The following is a 16,649-nucleotide window of genomic DNA, read 5'->3' on the forward strand; positions in this document are numbered from 1 at the left end:
GCGCTCTGGGGTGAAAAAGGTTGAGAAACACTGATATAGGCTATAAATAACTTTACCAGTGCACCGCTTTAGAACTTGGCACCGTTTTAAGAGACATTATTTTCGTGAAACGCCGTTTTACGGCTTAGTTTCACCACTGGACATAGGTTACATTACTGCATTTTCCTTAAATTTCTTGTAAGTTTGTATGAAATAGGCCTCATATCATTGCATAATTTTAGGGTACTGCATGCTCAATGACTGAAGCTAACAGAGAAAGTAATCAAGTTCTCAATAAATAAATAAATCTTTGTACTTTTGCATATAGTCTTTACGTTTGCCTGTGCTGCACCTGGTAACTTACTATGGCAGTGAATTGCTTGTATTGCGGCCATTTTAGGAGTGCACGCCAGATTGATTATTAATATCGCGGTTTTATTTTTGACAAAAACGAACAAAAAACGATAATATCACTTACAAAAAGAAGGTAATAACTCCCGCCCCCTGGATACGCCACTGGGGGCAATGGATAATGTATAATATTTTTAACCTTCATATACATATTACACTTATAAATAATACTAATAATCGCATTTTGAAATTCCATGGGGAGGCAAGTATCCCCCCTGCGGGCGCCCATGAATCGCACGTTGTATTGTGTATAACAATTGTTTCTGTTATTAACCGTCAGTTATCCTGCCATGGCAACACACAGAACGATGAATAACGTTAATTTTATTAAATCCTTGTCAAATACTCACAATAGTCGATTCCGAGTCGATTAGTTTGTTCTTAAGTTTTCGAGCCGACCGGTAAACTCAATGTTTCAGAATAAAATTATACGCCTTTTCTGTCTCAATGCTCTTTAATTCAATGTACTACACCTCGTCGCTGTATATCCCCTTTACATTTTGGTTCAATACTCAGTTAATTTTATATATGTAACACTTGTCAGGTTTAAAGTTAGCGCACAAGAGACAACTTTCTAGGTGTTTAGTTGCTACAGATAATTTATTAGGACTTTCGAAATCTTAACAAAATCCCTAGCGCACACGTAACGCTATGGTGAACGTAAGTTTACCGCATACAACGTATACACGCTTATCAAGCAATCATTTACGAAATGCAGTGTTAAATTTAACAAGGGCGTCATGTTATTCACCAAGTGCCTATACAGTTGGGTGTTGTCAAGGGTTCAATTGTCGGAAAATTTCAGTGTCTTGCTGCACTTTTGTGATGACGTAAGTACAAATTCAAGCTAAATTGAAACCAATAGGAAAAATAAAGTGGCATAATCTAAAATAAACCTTCAGTTAGTATAATTATAGTACTTTATACATCTCAGAAAGTTGTAAACTACCCCCGTGATTGTCACGTTTCACGTTACGTACTTGACACAAAGTTGACAAACGACCAACATGAAGTTGTTTAACCAGTTATTAATTAGGATAAACATTTTTGTATTACGCTCGGGCAAAGGGCGAAGTTTAAACAATATCTCGCCGGAATGATTGTACGAAGAGCAAACAGTACCGAATTATTTATGGAACTTATACAGATAAATACCAAAATTATTTAAAAGTGCATAAATATATCTAAATAATAATTTTTTTAAGGGGGTTGTTTCCAAAAGTTAAGTCACAAAATGCGACTAAAATCCTTGCTTAAAATCGGTGTCGGATGATCGTAACGGTAACGATAACCACCAAGCATCGAAAAGTAGGCTACCGTTTTTAACACTTGATGTCAACTCGTAGCCGATAATGTCGGGCATTCCTCTTCATAAGTATACGCTTCACACTTTCTGTCAAACTTTAAATGCAAAAAAAAATTTGTACTAACTAAATTAATTTTCATGCTTTCCGACGACCATGTTTTCCCGAACTTATTTTAAACTATTTTAGTTTGGCTTTTGTCTGCGGTTAAAAAATACGATAGTGCACTAAACGTTTGTTTTATCGCTAGCCTACTTGCTTTATGGCATCTTGAAGATTTTTATTAACTGTAACAAATGGAGTTTTTTTGCATTGAAAAAAGGAAAATTTTGCGTGCTCATACGATAGAATTCGTATTAAATTACTGACCGTTAAAAGATTCAGTTTTTGTTGTGTTTGAGGAGGTTTATTGGACGAGAGAAATAAATTGAAATTAGTTTCGTCAATACTAAATCATTTTCAAAAGTTAGAATTTTCGACGTACAACTCAACGACTTATAATCACCGCCGAAGAATTGTAGTCCCCACGGCCAACATTTTCAAGCCTTTGTTCACACAATTAAGATTGAACAAGCAAACAGTCTTCAAACCCCGCTGCATAAAAACTAATAGGTAATTCATTATCGTTAAATTGACCTTCAACCAGCAACTTTCAGAACCTTGCCTGCTACCGCCTCCAAATGATGACTATAGGCCTACTCGAAAAACAAACATTAAGTTTTTTCAAAAAACTTTCACATTGTAAAAGAAAAAATTGTTGGCATTATGAAAAAGTTGGGCCTTTTATATGTCCCTTGATCAGCGTTTGCTAAAGTGGGTACCATGAAAAGGTCGCAACACGTTGATGTCAATAAAAATAATCGCCTTTTGATATAAATTAAAAACTCTTATAGATCTAATTAGTAATAGTTTATTTGGCTGGCAAGTAAATAAGTATTTCACAAATATTTGTTTCAAATTTTCCCAGTAGTAACTTACTTTTAAATGCGTCGCATCCGCCAAAAGTGTAACTTTTTTATCCCTTTTCCCCTTTTTTTCTGTTTGACAGTCATTGTTAAACCAAGGCTAAGCCTCACAATAGCGAACAAGCAACCTAAAGGACGTAGATGAAACTGCATTTAAAAAACAAAACGATTAAATTGTTAAAAAGTTTACCGAGTAAAACTGAAACAACAAAAAGAACACCAAATGGGTATACTTGTGCAACTCTTTTACATGTGGTGCGAGCTAATATTGATATAGTGGCTACAGAAGGGGTTCTTAAACTTTTTAGTATGTTACCCAGTGACCAAAAGTAGGCAATCACATGTATAACCACGACGAAAATTCCAAAAGGTTTACTAAACCTTAGAGTTATCGCTACTTATTAATAAAGCATATAAACCCGCTATCGCCAAACTATCTGGGCCTAAACTGCACAAAATTTAAACTTAGTTCACACTGTCTTCTCGCAGACACACTACCTAAAAAATCTATGCCGTGACTGCTGAAGAAGCTGATGAATTTAAACAGCAAATGACGTAACAATAAAGAAACTAAGAGATAAGGATATTTCCAATAAGCTAAAAAAATTGTCAATAACGTTACCGATACAAGATGATAAAAAAATAATAGGCTACTAGCTATCTTCAAATAAGTAGTTTTAGGAAAGTAGTCCAACAATACCTACAACTGGCACAATTAATCTGTTCCGTCAGCTGATGTGAATATTTGGATTGATAGCTAATTTAGCCCCTAAATTGAGGAAATTTACCCCCAGGGGTAAATTTACCCCAGGTTAAGAAAGGCTGGGCTACAGGGTTCCGTTTTGGTATTAGCGTTTAAAACCAGTAACTTAATGCGCTATTATCATTTGGTATTTTTGTTTGTACTAAATTTGTTTTTATATATGCGCGGATTATGAAAAACGTGAAGAAAAGTTTAGGAAAGTTCGTTGATATGCTTGCTTTGTTTTTGGTATTCTATAGGTAATTATACCGACTTTTAAACAGTAGCCTACCTTAATAAAACGCAAACAAAACAACTTTTGGAGATACCGCGTTATGCTTGGTATGTTCTTGCCGCACACCAGCAGAGTGTTCCGCGATACACCGGTTGGACAGCGCTGCGAACGCATAATGTCGACCTGCAGTGTATCTAGCAGAGGTGTACAATATTTTATACCAAAGGGCCAAATACGTTTCAGCGAATTAGGCCTCCGTCTATAAACATTTTCCATCAACCAAATTTATCTTTAATTTCTGGCAAACTGAAATCTATTCTCTATTTGTCCATTAGACAGTGCTATTAAAGAGGAGATTTTGCGTCCCGGATAGTTTTGCAAAAAAGGCCCATTCGTGTACCGTTGAACAAATGCCAAAACCAATTCACGATTTACATATTTTTGTTTTGCGAACAACAGGTTGCACGCCCCGCGCATAGACTACTATAGTATAGGGTTGGTCCAACCCAGGCCCGCGAACTGGTAAATGTATATTGTTGGCTTCAAACATAACTTTTTAATTATGGTACAAACTCTATATATTCAGAAAATCAAAAAAATATACATAAAATAGCTTAAAAAAATACACAAATATGAACAGGTTATATCGAATGTAAACTTAGCTAAGGTTAGCTTTTTATTAGATCTCCGACGAAGGCTGTAAATTCTCCATAATATTTTTTCATGTACAAAGAAGTTCGAATGCATTTTATGTCTATAGCAAAACAACAAGGACATTGACAAAACCAAACTGCTACCTATAGGCAAGTTTATAATTTAAATTTTGGGGTTGATCGAACTATTATGTCGTTGGATGGCAACCGGTCAAGTTAGAAGTTAATTAATCCGCGGGTTCTTCAACTTTAAACAGGAGTTTAAATTTTGGTTTCAGCAATTTAAAAGTTCAGGTTAAGCTTCGCTTTGACCAAAAGTGTTTTAAAGCAGGTTTACAATGTTCAAAATCGGTGTGAATGTAAAAAAAATCTCTTTCTTACATTAAACCCTAATGTGAGCTCATCAACGTATAGGAAAACCTTGAGACAATTTCGGCATTTCGGAAGATCTCCGTACGGCTTCGGCGCAAATAAACTATGCGTATTTACAGTCCGACCTCGTAAAACAGAACCGCAAGCAAAGGAGTCCCCAATATTTAGCTATTGATTTTTATTATGCATTCATATGTTTATTCCCCGGGTTCTGGCTCGGACATTAAAAAAAATCTTGAAACAAATTTAAACTTTTGAATCTAAAATATATTTTTAGTAAGTCTTAGGCCGTAATAACTATTTAGCCTAAAGTCACCAGACGCATATAAAAACGCAGTAAGGTCAATAAAAATAAATTAATCATTACAACTATAGGTTTTATAATTTCAAACCATACGACAAACAACTCTAATACGACCACATGCATGAAATCTTTATTTCCGTCGAAGAAAACTATAATAATCGACTATTTTACGATATCGATAATTAAAACTGTCAGAACAGAATAGCTTAGCAATATAGTTAATTTCTATAATAAATCAATGAATCAAAAACATGGGAAAATGGACGAAGCGCAAAAATTGTTTGATATTTATAGTAATAGTAGGCAAAAAGTATAGCTTGGGGAAGCATGGGCTGATGCCCTCCATGGATCCATCCCTTTCTGTGAGCTGTTTTTTTTTTTCAGTTCTGATAATCTGTGATTTGGATTGGCAAATAGAAAGACAAAAATAAAAAACACATGTAGAAACAGTTACTCGGACGAAACTGAATAAAATGTATGCATAGTTAATAAGATTAATATAGGAATGAAAGTGATGCAACCAACAATTAATAATGTGTTCCATGCCATTGTCGTTAACTGCCAATGCAGTGAACATCCATTAAGGTTGGTAGTGTTTACGAACATTTAAAATTTTAGACTAACATAATGATAAATAAACGCTAGTAAATAGAAACGTACAAAGAGTTCCCACAAATAACAAAAATTAAGTTCAGTATTTTGCTATTTCGCACGAGATAAACCACCAGCCAAATTTTCTATTAACCTGAAAGTGGTCTATCTGACGAAGTGCGAATATAATGGCCTTTATCGGACAGTTCAAACTCGTCTGTTTTATATTCCATTAGGTTAAAGAGTCGCCTTTGATCGCAAAGATCATAAAGCAGTCGGACCCGCTCTGGAATCCTCTGTTCTCCACACAAGTCGGCCAATTCGTCGTTGTAAGCCCACTGACGGGGTCCCATAAGGTGGGCATTCCTACAAGAATCCAAGGGCAAACAGATAAACATGTGGAATTAAGTTAACTTATCTTACTGCACGATAAAAACAATTGTTTGTCAATATATGTCACAAATTGAAATATAACTGTGGTCCCACAGGAATAAAGCATTTCGCTTAAGGTTTTGCATTTTTTAGGTTGACATCGACATATGCATATATACGTAAAAATAGAAGGCAGCGTGTGCCGTTGGTAGCCTACAAGCTACAACTTATTTCGTAACTCTAAGTTATAATAAATTTCCAGTTGTTACCAATCTAGCAGATTGGCGATACACTTATAACTATTTGCACTTTGAAAATACCTTGACGTACACTAATGGAATTGATTGTGGCTGTTGATTTGTCTGTTTTATGACAAAGTTCCGGTAAAGTTTTATTTTAAAGTTGATTTCTAAGTTTTTAACAAATCAACTATCCTTGCGAAATAACATAGTAGGTAGGCCTATCTAACAATACTTATCTGACCTCGGTGACAAACCACTTTTGATTCGGGCACAGTAATCTTGATGTTCGTCATCAAGCATTTCTTGTTCAGAGGGAAGGTTTACTCTGCCCGTTAAAACACCCACGACCAACAGTAACTGAAACACCAACATGTTTACATTGACGAATTATTAAAGGTACAAAATTATTTTTTTACCTGGCAATAATACTGTGGAAATGGACAAATCAGGTAACATATGCCAACAAACGAAAGATTGGGATATTTTGTATGAATCAGATGCTTATACAACGGGGTAATGCGGTTATCCTTGTAATTTACCACTTTTGCTTTGTTAAAAAAAGGAAAGGAGAAATGGTATCCGGTGCAGAGCAGAAAAACGTCGCACGGCGCCTCAGTTTCATCTGCAAACACCACGCTATTCCTTGTCAAGCGAACAACTGGCGGTTTCTGAAAAAACAAATTATTATCATTAATTGGGCAAATTAGTTTAACATTATAAAGCAATGGTTCTTAATCCGGTGAGCGCACTCTTAGGGGCTGTAGGGAATCTTATGGAGTATTGCCGACCACCGATTGTATTGTTAGCTTGTTCAGTTTATTCAACAACAGAAGGTCGCAGAATAGAAATGAAGCAAGGATACCAGACGAGGTGCTGTTCTGGCCTCGGCGAGATACAGGGCGGTTTTTGACAAAGACAGAAGACACGAGTAGAAGACGGTAATTTATAGAATAAAAAAGGATGTCGTTTGGCAGTAGAGTTACCGCAAGACAGAGGTAGAGTAGCTACAGGGCCACCAAGCACTTCCTAGCTGAAGCGGGCTCAACTACAATATTTAGCTTTTGAATAGTGAATTTAATGGTTCCAGGCTGTTCGCCTGGTGTTAAGTTTATTGTTACACTGTTTTATGCTTTACATAAAATTACACATTATAAAGATCTGGTACAGTTCATGAAGATCTACGTTGTGCACGGGGTTCGGTACCGGGCTATGACCCCCATAAACTTTTTGCCGAATATATAATAATGATTTGTAATATGACAAAGGTAAGTAACACATATTTAGAAACAAGATAATGTATTTTTTTATCAAAATGCTTTTGGCATATCACTTATTTATTAACTGAAGGGGGAGGGAAAAGTTAAGAACCACACAGTTCTAGAATATCGAGAAAAAGTGAGCACCTGCTGGAGATTTTCGGGCAACTTCGAAACGTGAAAGGGGCCCTTGTGGCTCATTATAACATGTTTTGCCGTTTTGCACAGTTCTAAGGATATGTCCGTTCCAGAAGATCGTCCCCCGAGCACCACTACATTCAATTTGGTAAAATCTTCTGGGTGTCGATAGTCGTGACTGTGTAATACCTTTCCTTGGAATTGCTCCAGTCCAGGCAAAGAAGGCACTCGTGGGTTGAAATAGTGCCTTTAGTAAAAATATTGTAGTTTGGTAGAACATTTATCTTATTGTCAACACTCAAAACAAAATGGTTGCATCGCCGCCGATCCAATGCCAATTAACTATTTAGGGGTCGTTTGCTAATTAACATAAATACTAAACATAAATGACAAGTTAGTAAGTTTTAGTTAACTATTTTGTCATTCACTTATACGGTTTGGCAAGAACTTCCTTTGAAACATTCCCACACAGCATATACTTAAAGCTATATTAACGATTGTTTTTTGTAAATGAGCCATGAACCCTCACAATTCACACACTATGTTTTTGGCCAACTTTAACATATAAATACATTTTTTTTAATTTCCAAACAACTTTCCCTTTATGCTATTTTTTATCCATTTTAAAGAAGTTTATTCAGTCCGTAAGCGCTCCGAACATTATGGCAGGTTGCCCCGTATAACTCACAAACACTACAAAGTACAATTTCTGTTAATTTAAATATAAATGCCGTTCAAGCTAAACCGAAATCTCTTTTGAACGCAAACGGCGTCACGTATCCTTTTAAATGAAAAGTTTTGCAATTTAAGCCAAATAAACGCAAATTTATCAACCGATGCCAACGAGAATATTTGCGCACGAGTTCACTAGAACGAAAAGGTGTTTTAAGACTAATTGCGTAATATTTTTCACAATCACCCAGAAAAGCAAACAACATGACGCTATATGGCGTTCAATCAAGGCACGTAGCGTTGTATTACTTTCCGCGTTCAGCACAAAAGTTGTAAACGTATCACCCTGGTCAACCAACTAAATATTATCTGCGATCTCAAACTGCAAGCAAAACAAAGTATCGCAAAACTTTGAAATATTTTTGCATTTGTAGACCAACATGTATACGGCAGCGAAAACGATTTCCCGTGTAAATTACTTCATAGGTCAAATAAAGGCTCTCCTCTAACGCAAACACCCTTCATCGTGCAAAAAGTTTGGTACCCACTTGGAAATTATAATAATCGCGCATCAATGCGATGCAATAGACAATAAACAACCTGAGTTTATTCACCATGCATATGCCTATTTGCAAACAGCAAGTGCCTTGTCAACTCTCTGCAAATCTGCGTGTATTCGCCTATTGCACTACTGCGGCGATTTAAAATACGTGAAAATATTGCGCGCGTGACCACCCGTGTCGTGCGGCCTAAAATATAAACTATTTATTCGTTGTTGCAATTAATCACGCCCTTTTTTCGGAAATGATGTTTTCAACCTAGATATATTATTTTATTGGCCGCTATATGGTAAGCCATATAGAAAGTGTTTCTTTAATTGCTCACAAAAGTAATCAGTATATGCACAACACGGCATAAATTAATATTTGCGCGGCCCCTTTTTTATGATGAACAGTCCGAGGATAGTACAGGCAAACACTACAAAATATTACGTTTACAAAGACACTATAGCCTACTGTAGGATAAAAACGTATGACCACTCAAAAAATGAGGTTGTACCCCAACAACCCAAATTATACCTCATAATTTGCCTTGTTATTTTCTTGACAATCGTTATTTCTAACCCCAACGTATACACACAAAACATTATAGCACTCAAGCGTTTAATATAGTTCTAACCCATTGCAAACAATAACTCCATCGAAGACTTGGGATTCAACTTTATGACTTGTCACATTGCGTGAGGTGACAGTCCATTGCGGCCATTGAAGTCCAGGAAGAAGGTCATTTGGTTGAACATCTTCTACCACAGTGTTGAACTGAAAGGAAGTTACTATTTAACTCAACCAATAAATCAAGTAGTAGAGAATAACAATGTGGGTATAATCTCTCTAAAAAATAACAATATAGATTGTGTTTGTGGTTTCCCACACAAAAGCTATATCGATTCATATCAAAGCCGAAAAATCCAAAAAATCGCTTCGGGACTGGCGAGTGCCATGACCTTCTGCATGGACTTAGTTTAAAGACCTAAGGCCTATTATTGTATTTCGTACAATCGCTAACTTTGCACGATTTCGTATTTAGGCTACAACAACTTTTTAAACAAGTGTATCGCACTTACGCACCAAAATACAAGGCAGGTTAAGTCATTGGTGAAAAACAGTTTTTTGGGATGAAATTTCGTAGACTGGGTATTGATATTTGGCGAGTGTTAATTCGTCCGAGCTAGTAATGATTGGACACACTCGCCCGACTGGCGAAGGCAAATTTTAATTGAATATCAAACCCTGTATATACAGTGTTTCATCCACTTTGTTGGTTATGGCTACCTCAACTATGCAAAAAAAACTTATCCAAACTTATGTTTCGTAAAATTAGTTTCACATTGCGGACACAAGGTGCAAAAAATACATATTGAAACACGTGCAATGTGACCTATCAACTTAACATTGTATTACCTTAATCAACTTTTCAATATTAAAGTGATTTGCAAACGTCTTCAAATAATTTAGTACATCTGAGTGCCCCAAGAAAGATGGCAAATCACTGTCAAATGAAAAATTCGGAAACGCCATAACTTGCTTTGGTAAATTTGTTCTGCAAAAATATTTTAATATTACCAGTCTTATTATTTATCAGGTTTGTATATCTGTTACCATATAGAATACCTTAAATTCTTGTACATTGATGAATGTATTAGAAGACCATGTTCATCTTTCCCTGTTTTATCAGTGTAGTACCAAGTTCCTCCAACATGGTCAGTCGCTTCAAATACAATTGTCTCATATCCATTTTCTTTTGAGAGCAGTTGAGCAGCGCATAGTCCTTATAAAAATGTTAAACCTTATTTTAAGGTAAGCTATCGAAATCCATGTGTTATTTCGCAATAACTGCCTTGTTGCTTTATCTGAAGCCAACAAAACAGTTTAGGTGAAGAATATAAGATTTTACTATTATGTGCATTAATAGTGGGGCGCTCAGAGGCATATCCAGGGTAGGTTTGAGGGTTCGGACGCGTTTCAAAGATGTCATTTTTATGGAATTATACTTGTCGCAAAATTATTTTCTATAAGCATATTCTAAGACCACGTGTTTAGTGTGCAATTGACGCAACTTATTTTCCGTCAAACGCAGCTTGTATTTTAGCTGACTTAGCACACCGCGCAGATGTTGCGCTTATCGTGGCATAATAAACACTCGGGAAAAAAGATCTTCGTTTTGCCGGTGGCGATAGACGTGCTTGTAATTTAACGTATAGTTCAGTAGAAGTACATGGAACTTAGGAAATTGCGCTTCTGATATTCGATAAATGATTCTACCAAAATCAATCATAAATATTTTACGGCCTTGGTTTGTTTTTTTGTCTGAAGTTGAAGATTGTACACTATGCGGTTTCGCAGCTGGCGCCTGCTCAAAGCCCCAAATGTCCTTTTATTTCGCAGTTCGAGTTAGTTGCTTATACTTTCACCAATAATTTTAGGCGAGACGTTTTAATTTGCTGAATTCAAATGTTTTGATTGGATGCTTCTGCCCAACGCCAAAGAATGGGCTAACGTTGAGACACGTGTAAATTATCTGGCAGAAAAAAAATATTCGATAATGCTAAACTGTTCGATTGATGATATGCAAAACTGTTCGACCAGTATCAAGGCTGGTGCGAATTTGTGCAAAGGCGGCATGAAACTGATGCAACTGCATTTTCTAAAATGATGGCACATGAAAAATGGACAGAATATTTCCGGCATTCCAAAACCGACGTAATGTTTATAGTGAACTGTTAAAAAACGCGCAATTTTACTTTAGCATTATGGCCCATAATGCAAATGTTGAACGCAATTTTTCTTTGATGCAGCCACAATGGTGCAAATAAATAAACAGCCTATTAGTTAGATCAGTTTCGATGAGCATCTTACGGTTGTAGGCATATATAATTTCAATCATATTTCGTGTAACTGTAACAATTTCACAGCAAAAGTTAAGGGAACCGCAAAGTATTCATGAGCTAAATCTGAAAAATAAATTTGATTTGCTGCCTTTGTGTCTATTATTGTAACTTTTGCTTTGTTTGTTTTTGTAATTTTTTTGGCAACTATGAAGGAAATGTAGCCTAAAGCATCATCAAACTCAAACGTAACAATTCTGCTTTCGTTTTACTTGCCGGCCAAAAAATGTCTTCTTTTTTGGTTCTGAAAATATGGAGACCTGACGCATTGGGCACACAAAAAATTGCTCGTGCTTAATCGATTGATTTTTATCAAGCTGTAATTTTGCCAAACATGTTGTGAAGGCATTGACTCCACAGTTGTAAGGCTGCACAGAAAGCACGTTAAAAAGTCTTCCGAAGCGAAAAAATTCAACATTGCGTATTGGCGTTAATCGTGTTTCAAAAGGTGTGATGACACACAATAGAAAGGTTATACTCTGCAAATTGCATTACAAATTTGAGCAAAAAGTCTGGGTTTCTCCAATTTGTGATATATTAAAGCAGGGTTGGGCAACCTTTTTAACACAAGGGTCAGTTAGGAAATGTAATGCTTACAGGAGGGCCGCACACCAAATAAACACTAATTCATATTTTCAGCTTTTACTAAAAAAACTAATGAGCTACTAGGCTGCAACTACCGCAGTTTTGTCAGTGCTGTAGACAGCAGTCGGAAATTACTTTTCCTACAATTCAAATGTCGCCTTTTTCGTACGGATCAAGTTTAATTGTTGCAAAACAATTCTTTATCATAACAACGTGACACCAGTAAAACTTCATGAATGAAGATTGTTTTGAAATAGATGCTTCCCATTCGAGTTCAACTGCATTAGCGTAGCGGTGTAGCCTATCCCCTATATACAGGGTTGCCATACCGTGCTTATTTCTAAGATTTGTGCTTATTTTGGGGTGCAGTGTCTTAGAAAACCCAATTGTGCTTATTTTAGAGGTGTGTGCTTAGTTTGTCTTATTTTAGTTCAAAAAGTGTTCTTTATCAAATCTTTTACATTGAGAAGTGAGAGACTTGTTTATGGATATTTGCCAGGTTTGTTGACCCAGATTATAACAACAATGCATTAAATTACATAATAACAATGGTGTTTTTTGCTTTAGCAATCAAGTAAACTTTAGGCTTGACGTGAGGACTGACATTTTAGGTTTAGGCATACGTGTGTCAGTACTGACAAAATATTAAGAGAATGGAGTCAACATGACCACGTTTTTTGTGATAATCATGAAAATGAATTTTCTAATGTCAAATGAATTTGAAAGGGAAAGAGCTATGATCATTGCTGTTATTGTGATTTTATACGGCTGTTCCATGCTGCCATGCACCACGTTTTTAAAAGGTGTACATGTGCGCTCTGACACAAAAATGTTAACAAAGCTTGCATTAAATAAGGGTGGTAAACTTGCCAATTTCGAGCAAATAAACGCATTTTTTCGTGCTTCCCGCGATTAAGCTACGATTTGCGCATACAAAAATAGGTGTTTTTAAGTATTTATTTCATGACATTATTCCTAAAAGCTTGGATTTCACCCCCGCAATCCTGGATCTCGTCCTGGTCTTCAGTAGTGCGCTTTTTTTAAGTAGCGTGCTTATTTTTGGGTTTGAGCAGATGGTAACCCTGCCTATATAGGTTACATCGCACTTCAAACAGGAAAACTGAAAAAGCAAAAGTTTCAATATGGTGCACACTCAAATAGCCTTACTTAGGGAAAAATAGCTGACAGAAGGTGAAGGGCCGCACATGGAAAAGGGCCGCACGTTGCCCACATCTGTATTAAAGAGAGGTTCGCGTAAAGCGCAATTTTTATAACAGTTTTGTTGTTAAAATTGGCTAAAACACATTGTGGAGGGTGGCATATCATACTGTTTTGATTAAACAAAGCACAAATCAGCCGTAATAAGGAGACGGGCTCAAAACCAAAATGTGCACATTGTGCGCACAATGTGCACTTGCTACATGTGCACCGCATTCGAAGGTGCACATTGTGCGCACAATGTGCACTTGCGATATGTGCACGGTTCAGTGCACATTTGAAGGTGCACATTGTGCACTTGCGATATTTGCGCCAAATGTACACTAAATCTGCATCTTATGTGCACCTCACTTGAATTTGATGTGCTATTAATGTGCCGGTGCGGCAAAGGTGGCTAAAAAGTTGCACACTCTGTTTTCCGTGATCACTTTTTCCACCGCGTGTGATGGTATGGCGCTATTTGTCCGGCAACCGATTATTATTATCGAACTTAAAAACAGACAGACAGGCAGATGTAGGATTTGTACTTTTCTGACTTACCAGAAGATAGACAGATTGTCACAAATTTAATTATTGTAGACCCTTCGTTCCGGACTAATGCGTTTGTCCGCGGGAATCGCCATTCGGGTCAGCTACCCACCGACTTGGTTTTCCCTCACGGACAGGACTTAGTGTGAATTTCGAAGTCTCAGTTTTTCTAGCGCTGCTGACAACTTTGTGTGCGGTTGCGTTTTGGATGGCGTTGTGTTGCATTGTGTTAGAGGCAAGAATAATTTTTGAATTGTAAAGTCATTTAAGCTAAGTTACGTGACGTATTAAAAAAACAGCAACTCATTGATAATATATAGAAAAAATGAAAAATCAACGTTTTTTTAATCAATATTCATATTTTTGTCATAAAATTACGAACATGGCGTTAACTTAACTCTGTATAATACAAGTTGTGACGTCATGCTGGAGTGAACCGCTTTTGTTTACAGGTTGGGGTTCGGTTAAGGTTTATGTTCTTCCAAATTATTCCGTTCAGTTCCGGTTCTGGTCCTTAAAATTTTACAAAAAACGGTGATTCGGTAACAGTTCAGCATTCTTTACCTTTTTGGATGTTGCATAAATGTAGGCCTATGCCTTTACTTTTTATTTTCAGTAATTATTTTTTTCTCTGTAATCTAACATTATATATTTTTTATGTTTCTGTAGCATTTTTTTACGGTCGTCTTTAACTTTTCTTTAGTGTATGGATTTTTAATTTTTTGATTTCGATAGCCTTTCCTTTTTTATTCATTTTTTATTTACTTTACTATAATTTCATTTTCCTTTGTCATTTAAGGTTATATTTAATTTGTTTCTGTCGCATTTTCATATTACCTACCTATCGATAGTATTTCGTTTATAATCTTGCTTAAAGTATTTTGCAAATATTGCTGCTGCAGTTTTCCGTTTAAAATTTTTCTATTCAACCATTTCCAACTTTATATCTTACGATTGGTATTTCGCCCTGAAGTGAGTATTGTTTTGTTCCCTAATTGCTTTTGTGCTATATGTGTGCCGTGACGCCTTCAATTTTCTGGTTTTATAAAATAAACTTTTGTGTTGAAGTTTTTTAAATTCGATAGAGCCACTAATTACGAGGTCGATAGAGCCACTAATTACGAAAGTTATTTTTAGGATTCATTGATCATTTAAAAACAAACACAAACAATCTAAGCAGACGTATCGCTATTCAATGTTCAACTAATTCTAACCAATTTTTTTTTAAGTTAACAAAATTAAAATGCATTAGTGCAGTTGAATTAGATTAAAAATGGTCAAACATAGATCTTTAAATACAAGAAGTGTTGCCTTACGTTTAAAATGTCCTATTAACATGCAATTGGTTAGGGGTGCCCAAAACGTGACATTTTTTCCGATAACCAATATCGTGAACAAAAAGTATCACAATCCGATACCCAATGACGTCATAACCATGCCCACATAAGCAGAGTAGTTAAAAATTATGAACGTTTAAAAATACTTTTACGGGTTTTAAGGCTAAATTTGCAGGTTTAGTTACCTCCAGTTGTTAACTTATTTGTTTGGTAAATTTAACCCATATAATCGAAAATCCATACAATTGGGACTCAATTAAAAAAAAAGAATTATAAAAAGAATCGATCGAAAAATAACATGCATAATAAATCCACTCCATATAATCGGAAATCCATAAAAGTGGAACTCAAATAAAAAATATATCATAATAAAAAGAATGGCACGAAAGATAACATGTATTACTTGATCTTTTCCATACAAAAACATCATCGGAAAAATCGTTTAATATGAAGTTATTTATTTTTCTGTATAACGTTCACTGATACATTGTAAGCTGCACATTGAGCGATAGTGCACAATGTGCACTTAATCGTCACATATCGCAAGTGCACATTGTGCGCACAATGTGCACATTTCGGTTTGCGTACATATCACAAGTGCACAATGTGCGCACAATGTGCAGCTTGGAATGTGCACCGAACCGTGCACATATCGCAAGTGCACATTGTGCGCACAATGTGCACGTTTTGGTTTTGAGTCCTGTTGGTAATAAGTACCAAATATCGTCCAAAAAACTAGAAACTATCAACACAAAGTACCGGTACTGTAGCTGAAAAGTTCGCAAATCGCAAAAGCATGAACATTTTTCTCCAGTTATAGGTAGGCCACTTACTTACACATGGGTAATTTTGCTGTAAAGCATACTACAGCAGGAAAGAAAAATTAACAACCAACGCAATATGAAACCAATAAAATCATTATAAAATATTGGAGTAGAGCTCGCACCCCCCGGTTACGAACCACTGCTCTAAAGGTGACGTACAACTTACGGGTACATCGTGCACATGGAACAATAAAAAATACAATAAAGCAAACCTGCTGCTCCGGCGCCTATTACCGCAACTCGTACCATTTCCAATTAGGATGCGTTCCAAATCTGCCAATTGGACACCCAGTAATTACTACACAGTCAAAATTGTTTTAGCCTAAATACAACAAAAAGGTGTTACCAAATCCAAAATGCGACACACAAATCCAAAATGGTGCACAAAAATGTCATAAGTGTGTTAACAAAAAACAATGAAATCTTTAAATAGGTTTGTTTTTAAACAGGTTACCGATTTCCAGTTGTAGTGAGGA

The 16,649-nt window shown here is 36.1% G+C and overlaps 1 protein-coding gene across 1 annotated transcript; it reads right to left on the minus strand.

Annotated features, from left to right (window-relative positions):
* Positions 1–5,108: 5,108 nt before the first annotated feature.
* On the minus strand, positions 5,109–16,496 carry LOC146148127 (uncharacterized). Its single transcript, XM_083386457.1, has 8 exons — positions 16,386–16,496; positions 10,408–10,564; positions 10,198–10,336; positions 9,416–9,555; positions 7,574–7,811; positions 6,587–6,838; positions 6,412–6,527; positions 5,109–5,922 (listed from the first exon to the last, which is right to left on the minus strand). Exons 1-8 carry the CDS (start codon positions 16,420–16,422, stop codon positions 5,706–5,708), a joined length of 1,296 nt encoding a protein of 431 aa, XP_083242583.1. The 5' UTR covers positions 16,423–16,496; the 3' UTR covers positions 5,109–5,705.
* Between the last annotated feature and the right edge of the window lie 153 nt (positions 16,497–16,649).

Source organism: Ascidiella aspersa, chromosome 4, assembly GCF_963924565.1.
Source record: "Ascidiella aspersa chromosome 4, kaAscAspe10.2, whole genome shotgun sequence".
In the NCBI taxonomy this organism is placed as follows: domain Eukaryota; kingdom Metazoa; phylum Chordata; class Ascidiacea; order Phlebobranchia; family Ascidiidae; genus Ascidiella; species Ascidiella aspersa.

Bases quoted from the DNA above. Each gene is read 5' to 3' on its own strand.
- LOC146148127 (XM_083386457.1), bottom strand. From the start codon at position 16,422: ATGGTACGAGTTGCGGTAATAGGCGCCGGAGCAGCAG. The intron at 9,556-10,197 runs GTAATACAATGT...ACTTCCTTTCAG, and splicing joins ATATTGAAAAGTTGATTAAG to TTCAACACTGTGGTAGAAGA. The intron at 7,812-9,415 runs GTTAGAACTATA...TTTTTACTAAAG, and splicing joins GGAGTTATTGTTTGCAATGG to GCACTATTTCAACCCACGAG.